At 44.9% G+C, this 11,714-nt stretch overlaps 1 protein-coding gene across 1 annotated transcript in view; it reads left to right on the forward strand.

Moving 5' to 3' along the window:
- osbpl8 (oxysterol binding protein-like 8) overlaps positions 1 to 11,714 on the forward strand; it is a 56,067-nt gene that overhangs the window by 37,667 nt on the left and 6,686 nt on the right. Inside the window, 11 exon segments of the mRNA XM_070440752.1 lie at positions 1,613 to 1,710; positions 2,422 to 2,511; positions 4,194 to 4,231; positions 4,233 to 4,273; positions 4,276 to 4,322; positions 5,525 to 5,657; positions 5,660 to 5,680; positions 5,683 to 5,710; positions 5,768 to 5,769; positions 6,193 to 6,278; positions 7,100 to 7,205. Coding sequence (XP_070296853.1) covers positions 1,613 to 1,710; positions 2,422 to 2,511; positions 4,194 to 4,231; positions 4,233 to 4,273; positions 4,276 to 4,322; positions 5,525 to 5,657; positions 5,660 to 5,680; positions 5,683 to 5,710; positions 5,768 to 5,769; positions 6,193 to 6,278; positions 7,100 to 7,205 — 690 coding nt within the window.

Below are 11,714 nucleotides of genomic sequence, written 5' to 3' on the forward strand. Positions count from 1 at the left end.
ACCTTCTAATCACTTTACGGCTGGAGCTCTCACTGTGAAAGCAACACACCATTGCATTAAGTCTGACCCTCTTACTGTCTGAGTCTCTCATCGCTTGAGCAACACACATTGCATTAAGTCTGACCTCTCTCTTTACTGGCTGGGAGTCTCACTGTGAAAGCAACACACACTTGCATTAAGGTCTGACCTCTTTTACCTGGCTGGAGTCTCACTGTGAAAGCAACACACATTGCATTAAGGTCTGACCTCTTTTACTGGCTGGAGTCTCCTGTGAAAGCAACACACCTTGCATTAAGGGTCTGACCTCTTTTACGGCTGGAGTCTCACTGTGAAAGCAAACACACATTGCATTAATACCCTAATAAAATTATATATGCCCACCTAATGTTCTTTGCAGACTTACCAGGGTTGGCCTCATTCTCAAAATGAAGCTCAGTCAATCAGGAAGTAAACGAAATTACAATTCAATAATTAAAAGGAGTCCACTATCTATTCAATGACTTCTTAACAGCTTACTCATTTTCAGATGATTATGTCAAAGTAATTAAACATTTTGGATTTTTAAATTCAAATCACTTCCTGAATTGACTGTCTTGAGCCCAACCCTGAAGCAACACGTCTCTTTCTTCTACATGGGAAGTAGATTCAACATGACGTTCTCTAGTCGTACAGACTGACTGGAAAGTCTGTAGTATGGAAATATACTTCACTACTAACAGAATCAGTCTCTGATTCAACACTACCAGGGTTGGGGTCAATACCATTTCACTCATCCAATATGAAAGGAACGGGGAACATTGGAATCAGAGTGTCAGTTTACTTCCTGAATGGAATTAATTTAAATGGAAATAACCCTTACACCAATCCTCTACTGTAGTGTATACTAACTATCCTCCCTCTGTAGAAGTACCATCTCTACTAGTGAAGTATACTAACTATCCTCCTCTGTAGGGTAACCATCTCTACTGTAGTGTATAACTAACATCCTCCCTCTGTAGGGCACCATCTCTACTGTAAGTGTATACTAAACTATCCTCCCTCTGTAGGAGGTGACCATGCGTGTACTGGTAGTGTATACTAACTATCTCCCTCTGTAGGCACCATCATCTACTGTAGTGTATACTAACTCCTCTCTCTGTAGGGTACCAATCTCTACTGTAGTGCATACATAACTATCCTCCCTCTGTAAGGACCATCTCTACTGTAGTGAATATTACTAACTGGCCTCCCTCTGTAGGTACCATCTCTACTTGTAGTGTAATACTAACTGATCCTCCCTCTGTGGCACCATCTCTACTGTAGTGGTATACTAACTGTCCTCCCCTCTTGGGTACCATCTCTACTGTAGTGATACTAACTATCCTCCCTCTGTAAGGGTACCATCTCTACTGTGTTATACTAACTGTCTCCCTACTGGTGCGGTTACCAATCTACCTACTGTAGTGTATAGTCACACTGTCCTCCCTCCTGTGGGCACCCATCTCTACTGTAGTGTATACTAACTATCCTCCCTCTGTTGGGTACCATCTCTACTGTAGTGTATAGTAACTGTCCTCCCTCTGTAGGGCACCATCTCTACTGTAGTGTATAGTAACTGTCCTCCCTCTCTCAGGCATCTTGTATGGCACCATGACTCTGGAGCTGGCTGGCCAGATCACTATTGCCTGTGAGAAGACAGGATACAGTGCCCAGCTCGAGTTCAAACTCAAGGTAGGAGGAAATAACTTGTTCTTTAGCTACACTCATTTAGCTTTTAGTCTTTAATGATCAAAAGCTTCAAACTGCATTAGGCAGTTTTAGTGCTAGAAACTCTAATCAAGCTCTAGATGTGAGGGGGAGGGGGGGCCAACCCTCATCTTGGAGAGCTACAGGACCCACCTGCAGGCTTTTGCTCCAGCCCCAATGGAGCACAACTGATTCTACTAATTAGCTGCTCAACAGGACCTTGATTAGCTGAATCAGGTGTTTTTAAAGTGGGGTTGGAACAAAAGCCTGCATAGCCAGTACCTAGCCGGGAGGCGGGTTGTCTGACCCACCCCTGTGCTGCATCTTGAACTATAAAACACCAATACCAATGTGATGAATACTCCTTTCTGGAACACTTTATTTTACAGCCGTCTACTTACCAGGTAATACTTAGATAGTACTTGTTGAAGTGGTAGCTACCTAGAGTAATAGTATAGTTAGATTAGTAGCTATGTACACCGTTGTTTCTTTTGAGATACAAGCATCAATATGTCCCATTTGSTACCAGGTAGTTACCAAGACTGTTGGATTCTATGAGGTCATTAGCAGAAATGATCCATTGGTGCCATGTAACATGGTGACCATGTCTCCACTTTGATGCCATGTAAATACCAGGTAAGAACCAGGTTGAACAGGGCTGTAACATAAAGCGTCACCCTCCCCCTCTCTTTTCAGCCCTTCTTGGGTAACAATGACAGTGTAAACCAGGTCTCTGGAAAGATCAAGCTGGGGAAGGAGGTGCTGGCTACGCTGGAGGGACACTGGGTAAGTTCATTATGTATCTAACAGAAGGAAAACTGACAAACCGTTTGGGACTAGAAATGCTTATTTTGGTTTTCCGTTGCAAAACGTTGGTGCCCTAATGAACACGACCCTACACTTCTCTTTAACTACCACATGCATGGAAAGAGGATGTATAATTATTTTTTAAAGGTTCGAAGTATGGAAAGTTATTTTCCACCCCAAAGGTCAAACTGACTTTAATTATGTCAGGAGACCTGACCTTGACGGAGTTTTAATGGAGGCCACCAAACATGCACTTTCACCTACCTGCTTACTGCATCCAAACTATATGGAGATTTAAATCACCAATTAAATGTCAAATGGGTTGTTTTCTGCACCAAATGCCAGAGACACTGTTGAATACGTGCTGAGACTGTTAGTTTGTCATGGTGACAGGCTGCGTACACAGTATCATCAATAATATCTGTTAGTTTTGTCATGGTGACAGGCTGGTACACAGTATATCATAATATCTTTAGTTTGTCATGGTGACAGGCTGCGTACACAGTATATCTAATATCTGTTAGTTTGTCATGGTGACGGCTGCGTACACAGTATATCATAATATCGTTAGTTTGTCATGGTGACAGGCTGCGTACACAGTATATCATCATATCTGTTTGTTGTTCATGGTGACAGGCTGCGTACACAGTATATCATAATATCTGTTAGTTTGTCATGGTGACAGGCTGCGTACACAGTATATCATCATATCTGTTAGTTTGTCATGGTGACAGGCTGCGTACACAGTATATCATAATATCTGTTAGTTTGTCATGGTGACAGGCTGCGTACACAGTATATCAAATATCTGTTAGTTTGTCATGGTGACAGGCTGCGTACACAGTATATCATAATATCTGTTAGTTTGTCATGGTGACAGGCTGCGTACACAGTATATCATAATACTGTTATTTTGTCATGGTGACAGGCTGCGTACACAGTATATCATAATATCTGTTAGTTTGTCATGGTGACAGGCTGCGTACACAGTATATCATATATCTGTTAGTTTGTCATGGTGACAGGCTGCGTACACAGTATATCATAATATCTGTTAGTTTGTCATGGTGACAGGCTGCGTACACAGTATATCATAATATCTGTTGTTTGTATGGTGACAGGCTGCGTACACAGTATATCATCATCAGTATATTTTGTTTTTTTGGGTTCTGTCCTGTCTGTCCTGTCTGTCTGTCCTGTCCTGTCTGTCTGGTCTGTCTGTCTGTCTGGTCTGGTCGTCGGTCTGTCTGTCTGTCTGTCTGTCTGTCTGTCTGTCCTGTCTGAACTGGTCTCTGTGTTAACTGGTTCCTGTGCTCTGTGTTAACTGGTTCCCTGTGTCTCTGTGTTAACTGGGTCTCTTGTTCTGGTCCTGTGTCTCTGTGTTAACTGGGTCTCCCTGTGTCTCTGTGTTAACTGGGTGTCTCCTGTGTTAATGGGTCTCCCTGTGTCTCTGTGTTAACTGGGTCTCCCTGTGTTCTGTGTACTGGTCTCTGTGTCTCTGTGTAACTGGGTCTCCCTGTGTCTCCGTGTTAATGTGTCTCCCTGTGTCTCTGTGTTACTGGGTCTCCCTGTGTGTCTGTGTTAACTGGGTCTCCGTCTCTCTGTGTACTGGCTCCCTGTGTCTCTGTGTTAACTGGGTTCCCTGTGTGTCTGGCTCTCAGGACAGTGAAATCTTCATCAACGATAAGAAGACGGGGAGGTGACGTTTGGAACCCCACGGCAGAGCTGCGTCAGAGCAGGCTACACGCTGCAACGTGCCTCCTGAGGACCAGGGAGACTATGAGTCTAAGGTATGAGAGAACAGACTCTTTTCTTCACTCCTCTTTATTCCCCTCTCCCCTCATCTCATTCTTCCTCGTTGGCTCTTTTTCCTCCTCTCTCCCCTCATTCATTCCTTCCCCTCGTTGGCTCTTTATTCCTGCTCTCTCCCTCTCTCATCTCATTCCTTCCCCTCGTTGGCTCTTTATTCCTCCTCTCTCCCCTCATCTCATTCTTCCCTCGTTGGCTTTTATTCCTCCTCTCTCCCTCATCTCATTCCTTCCCCTCGTTGGCTCTTATTCCTGCTCTCTCCCTCATCTCATTCCTCCTCGTTGGCTCTTTATTCCTCCTCTCCTCTATTCATCATCTCATTCTTCCCCTCGTTGGCTCTTTATTCCTCCTCTCTCCCTCATCTCATTCCTTCCCCTCGTTGGCTCTTTTATCCTGCTCTCTCCCCTCATCTCATTCCTTCCCTCGTTGGCTCTTTATTCTCCTCTCTCCCCTCATCTCATTCCTTCCCCTCGTTGGCTCTTTATTCCTCCTCTCTCCTCTATTCATCATCTTTCATTCCTTCCCTCGTTGGCTCTTTATTCCTGCTCTCTCCCTCATCTCATCCCTTCCTCGTTGGCTCTTATTCCTGCTTCTCCCTCATCTCATTCCTTCCCCTCGTTGGCTCTTTATTCCTGCTCTCTCCCTCATCTCATTCCTTCCCCTCGTTGGCTCTTTATTCCTCCTCTCTCCTCTATTCATCATCTCATTCCTTCCCTCCGTTGGCTCTTTATTCCTGCTCTCTCCCCTCATCTCATCCTTCCCTCGTTGGCTCTTTATTTCCTCTCTCCCCTCATCTCATTCTTTCCCTCGTTGGCTCTTTATTCCTGCTCTCTCCTCTCATTCTCATTCCTTCCCCTCGTTGGCTCTTTATTCTCCTTCTCCCCTCATCATCTCATTCCTTCCCCTCGTTGGCTCTTTATTCGTGCTCGTCATTTCCTTTTCAACTCATCACAGAAAGTCACTTGAAATGCAAGGTATGAAGAAGAAAGTCCAGACCGGAAATAAAATAGGAAAGAGCAATTTTCACTTCTGAGTTACAATTGAAATGGGTTTGTTTGTATCTAAAAGAAGCTTCTCATCAGCCCCTGCTGTCTGTAACTCTCTCTCTCTCCCTCTCTCTCTCTCTCTTCTCTCTCTCTCTCTCCCCCTCTCTCTCTCCCCTCTCTCCTCTCCTCCGTCCTCCAGGTTATGGCAGCATGTAACAAGGGCCATCAACAACAAGGACCAGACAGAGGCCACCAATGAGAAGTTTATCCTGGGGAGGCTCAGAGGAAGTCAACCCCGCGAGCGCAAGGCCAAGTGTGAGGACTGGGCGCCGGGCTCTTTGAACAGGACCCCGTCACGGAGAGTGGCATTACAGATATGCCGAGTGAGTTCCTTATTTCCAATTCACACCTCTATTCCCCATAGGGCTCTGGTCCTAAAGTAGTGCACTTATAGGGAATAGGTGCCATTTGGTAGAACCAGAGAGAGCAGAAAACTTGAGTTATATTTAACATTTATAGAGATGTTAGAACTATATCTAGTTTGCCAATGCTTCCATTTTATGATGACACAAGAGGCAGCATCAAAACCCGTGTATGTAATGATGTCAAGTCTCTGCATCTGAACTGACCCCAGAGCTGATTAACAGGAGGATTGTGACACCTAATGGATGGACCTGGTGTTACAAAACAACATGTTGGCATACATTCGCTGTGGTAGTCAATACCAAACAGACTGTAATATCTCTGTGTGTGTGTGTGTGTGTGTGTGTTTGTGTGTGTGGTGTGGTGTGTGTGTGTTGTGTGTGTTGTGTTGTGTGTGTGTGTGTGTGTGTGTGTGTGTGTGTGTGTGTGTGTGTGTCCGCAGCACTCGTCGTGGATCCGCTGAATGATATGATTCAGTTTGAGAAAGACGGCTGGATCCAGACTAAAGTGCGGCATCGCACCCCAATGGTACGTTCTGCCAGTGTAATTAGTCTCAGTAACCAGGGCCCCAGGAGGGATGGCAATTGCAAGTGCCAGGTAGGTTGGCCAACGAACAGCGCTCCCTGAGTTGTTTTTATACTTCTTGATTTTTTGTTTTTACACCTCCTCCTCCACTTCAGTTTGTCACCAGCCACCACTGCAGCTTGCTCTAAAAGTCTYCTCCAGCACCATTCACAACCATCGCCTGTGGCTGCTTYTGTTCCGTGTGGGCCGCACTGTCGTACAGCCATTTTGTTTTGACTGTTTCCCCACCACCTACCGCCATGTTGGTTCTTGTCATTTAGATGATTTCTTTATCTTCTGTTGTCGTTTTTAAGAAGGCTGGTTGTTGATGTCTCCAATTGCTTTAATAGGTGCTTGGTTGGTTAGTTCATTTGGTTGGTTAGTTTAATTTTAGTTGCAACTGACTGTGTTGTGGTTGTTTTTGGAGTTTCACTGAATGTGGCCGATCGGCACGCTCGCATGCCTCATACAGCTGAACTACTGATTAGCATGTGATGTGATGTGATGTGTGTGTGTGTGTGTGTGTGTGTGTGTGTGTGTGTGTGTGTGTGTGTGTGTGTGTGTGTGTGTGTGTGTGTGTGTTTGCGTCTGTGTTTTGTTCCTAAGTGCAGCTATTTACGTAGTTTCTGTGTGTTCGTTCGTAGGTGTACAAGCGTGTGTGTGCGGTGCGTGAGTGTTTTTGTGTAGGTATCTTTGGTTTTGTCGTCTTCTCTGTGGTGTGTGTGTTGATTTGGTGTCTGGTGTGTGTGGCTCTATGTTGATGTGTGTGTCCTTGGTGTGTGTAGGTGACAGGGCCCAAAAGAAAGCACAAGCACAGTGACAAGCCCAAGAAACCTGAGAGTGGCTGCTCCTCCCCAGAACCTGACCGCCAGGACTCCTCCGGCAGCGAGCGTACGTCTCACACACACACACACATACCAACAATGTTACAATACCACTCACATTAATATACATACAATCCCAATGCCCCCCTGGAACAATTGCCATAGACTACAGGCTGTGTGAAGTCAGGAGGGCGGGCCCATATGTGTTTGTAACCCAGACTGGCAGGGCTTGGAGAAGAAGATCCTTGATTCCGAGGCTGGGAGGACTCCTGCAGTCGTGTACGAGATGAAGAAGACAGGTGAGGTCATTCCGGGAGAGAAACTTGAGGTACTGTGTATTGATGCTTGTACAGATAAAAATTAATAAATGATGTGTAAAGTCTTCATTCATATTACCAGTTATCATGTAAGTTCACTGTGGGGGTCTGGCCTAGGCCTAGTGTATCTGTGTCTCCACAGAGTGTTGAACATCTCAGCTGGCCTGGGCTATTCAAAGAGCTATCTGATGGGAACACAAGGAAGCCCTCTCCTTTCACCACAAGAGAGAGAACGCTTGCGCAAGACCAGGAGAGGAATCGTGAACAATGTTACGGGAAAAGTTTCCTGGCAGATGAGCAGGTTTACTTACCACCAATGATGTAGAGACATGTGCATGACATCAGAATTAATAGGGCTTGTGCCACTCTTATCAAGACTCCATTGGCCTTGAAATGAGTGGGTGTTTGCAATTGAGATTCACCCAATGAATATCATATTATAAATTTTGAGATGAAAATAACAGAATAGAAATGTTATGTTCTCCATAGTGTCCCTGGAGGTTTTCAGAGGAAGTGAGACATTACCTCAAGACCCTCAACTTTTTGACAACTGCGTGAGTTCCCCATCTATTTTTTTTCTTTTTTTCCACTTTCTCTTAGAAAATGGTACTAATGACTTTCTTTACACAGTAGGAGTTTACAGAGAGGACTACAGACAGGGTCCTGTTGACGAGTGCATGGTTGGTGCTGTGGGAGGTGACGAGGCGTCGGAGCAATGTCTCTGGTTGTGTGATAAACAAACAGCATCTGCACCTGCTCTTCAAAGAGAGACAGGGAGAGGACAGGGAGCGGGGGCCTGAAGAGGCATGGGTTATTCAATCCTTTCATCTGTCGTCAGGCTCATATCAATATGAATGGCTTGTCTGCTAAAGGAGGTCTTTTATAAAAGCTTCGTTAACACAGGCACTTTGAGGATTTGCATTTGCGTACGACATGCACGTCACGCTTTTCAGTTTCCAGGTTTGGTTACAGTATTATTTACTTCAGGCCTTTTTAGAACAACTAACATAACAAGGTGGAGGACCACACTTCAAAAGAGGGAATTATATATATTGGCCACTTAGGGGAAAAAACGTAAAGCCTACCATAGGGTTACGAAATTTTCAGGGAACTGTCAATAAATTTTCCCTCTGTTTTCCAGAAATCCTGGTTGGAGGGATTCGGGATTTCCTGCCCTTATTCCTCTTGGTTTCTGGGATCTCCCTCCAAAACAGCCCTTTTGGGAAAACCAGGGGAATTTATTTTTAGTTTCCTGGAATTTTTAACCCTAGCTAGCATACATAACCCTATAATTCTTTGTGCCATTACACTAGGACCCACTTTCCAAAAACTGTTCTCTGAAATATATATATGATTAAATATTTCCACGGTAAGTGTTTTTAGGACCGTACAGGAGTTAGTCAAAAGGGCAACTCATCCGGAGCTACTGCATTCCAGAAATTCTATTTATCCTCCCTTTACCTTATTTATCAACCCTTGACTAGGACACTTAAAGGGCACTTTAAAGTGTTATTGCTACTATGAAACATACAGTAGGTTACAGTTAGTACCTTGTTTTAAAATATATATATTTAACCTTCAATTGGAAAAGCCCATTGAGACCCAGAGTCTCTTTTTTCAAGGGGGACCGGCCAAGAAGGCGCAACAATTCAATACATACATCATTAAAGCATACAACACATGATTCCTACCTAAAAAAAAAAAAGCATTTACACTCCCTGTAACAGTCTCCCATCAATATTTTTAAATTCATTCAGTGGCACTAACATAATCTAGATGAAGCATGGATTTTAGATTATTCCATGCGTTTTGGTGCCACAAGAAGAGGAAGGCAGTTTCTTGCCTAATACTGTTGATGCCTAAGGACTAAGTAGCAACCCACTTAGGCCAGACCGGGTTATGGTAAACTGCTGGTAGTGTTAGGAGGACCAGACTACAGAGGTTTACCCAAAAGGGGTAAAAGTTTAGAGAGTTACCCAAAAGGGCTTTGTACAGTAGATTGGAACACACACAAATGTTCTTTCTGCACATATAAGTTGAAGGTCAACCTACCATTTTGGTACAATGTGCCAATGGTGGTGGGTGACTGGCATTTGTAATTAAGCGCGAGGATTGTCATGATAAACAGAGTTCCAGTTTCTCTGTAATGACGGGGAGGTTGCATGCATATACAACAAGTCACCGCTAATCAATTAGCAGAGAGAAAAGTGGGCCTAAACAAGGCTTCTTTCTTGCCATTAAAGTGGAAAGCAATTTCTTATTACAAAAATAAAAACCCAATTTCAATTTAAGCTTTGTCACAAGATTATCCACATGAACTTAAAGGACAACGTGTCACCAACCAAATACCCTTAGGTATTTGTAGGATGACACTTCAATGGATAAAGCCACCAGATGTGTGACAAAAGCTAACGTTCTTTGCAGGTTCTACTCTGGTAAAGGTAATGAATTTAGTTTTTTTTGTACATTCAAGACCAGTTGAGACCATAAAGGGAGTTGATTGAAAGTGACTGACAAGCAGTTCTGGAGCTCTTCAACAGGCCTGAACAGGAAGAAGGAGCACATGAATAATATACTGTATCATCTGCATATAGATGTAACTTTGCTGGTTTGCATCCCATTTCCCCAAATCATTAATAAAAAATTGGAGAAGCAACCACAGGAGCTAAAATGGAACCCTGGGGCACACCTATATTAATCTCAAGAAAGCTAGACTGTGATTGGTTGAGGATTTCGAGGATGGCCTCACCTCTCACAGTTCTGGGGTTGACTTTTAACCTCCCCACGTCTGTACTTTGACTCATCCTCTCTGCCGTCCTTCTTTTTCCACTCCTCTCCTCTTTTGACCACACCCTCTCACCTTCTCCCCCCTACTCACAAGGGCAGGCAATGCACGCTTGACCTCTCTTTACTAGATTGCTGTTCTTCCACTAATCTCATTGCAAACTCCCCTCCAAGGTCTCTGGACCACTACCTTGTATCCTTTTCCCTCTCGCTCTCATCCAACACTTCCCACCACTTGCCCCACTCGGATTGTATCGGCGCCGTCCCAACCTTCGCGCTACTCTCCCCCGCATACTCTGCTCCTCTTCCATCCTATCATCTCGTTCCCTCTGCTCAAACCTTCTTCCAAACCTATCTCCTGACTTACCTGCCTCTACTCTACTAACCCCCTCATACCCTCTCCTCCCCCTCTCTCCCTCGCCATCCTCACTAGCCCTCACCTCTATGATCCCCTATTCACCTACACAGGGCCGGCTCTGGTTCCTTACCCCTACCTCGTCTCCGTGTGGTCCTCATGACACGCCCTCATCTCGCGACCGCTCACCCACGCAAACAGGGCTCCATTGACGCTAGCACAATACACTCATACCACCCCCCACACATAACAACACTCATACCACCCTCACATATACACTCATACACCCCCCCCACATACACATACACACTCATACACCCCACACACATACACACTCATACACCCCCCACACACACATACACACATACACATATACCACTCATACCCCCCCCTCACACATATACACACTCTACACCCCCCCACACATAACACATTCATACACCCCCCCACACACATACCACACCATACACCCCTCACATAATTACACTCATACACCCCCCCACACAACCACATTCATACACCCCCCCACACATACACCACTCATACCAACCCCCCACACACACACACTACATTACACCCCCCCACCACCACACCCCACACACATATACACCTCATACACCCCCTCACATATTACAGTCATACACCCCCCCACACATACACACTCATACACCCCCCCACACATATACACTCATATACCCCCTCACACATGTACACTCATACACCCCCTCACATATATACATTCATACACCCCCCCACACATACACACTCATCCCCCCCACACACACATACACAACTCATACACCCCCCCACACATACACACTCATCAACCCCCCCACACCCCCACACACATATACACTCATACACACCCCTCACATATATACATCATACACCTACAACACTTCATACACCCCCCCCACACATATACACTCATATACCCCCTCACATATTATTACCACTCATACACCCCCCTCACATATTATTACATCATACACCCCCCTCACACATACACACTCATTACACCCCCCCACACATATACACTCTATACCCCCCTTCACACATTACACTCATACACCCCTCACATTATACACTTCATACACCCCCTCACACATACACAGCTCAT

Source organism: Salvelinus sp. IW2-2015, unplaced genomic scaffold (genome assembly GCF_002910315.2).
Source record: "Salvelinus sp. IW2-2015 unplaced genomic scaffold, ASM291031v2 Un_scaffold2959, whole genome shotgun sequence".
Taxonomy (NCBI): domain Eukaryota; kingdom Metazoa; phylum Chordata; class Actinopteri; order Salmoniformes; family Salmonidae; genus Salvelinus; species Salvelinus sp. IW2-2015.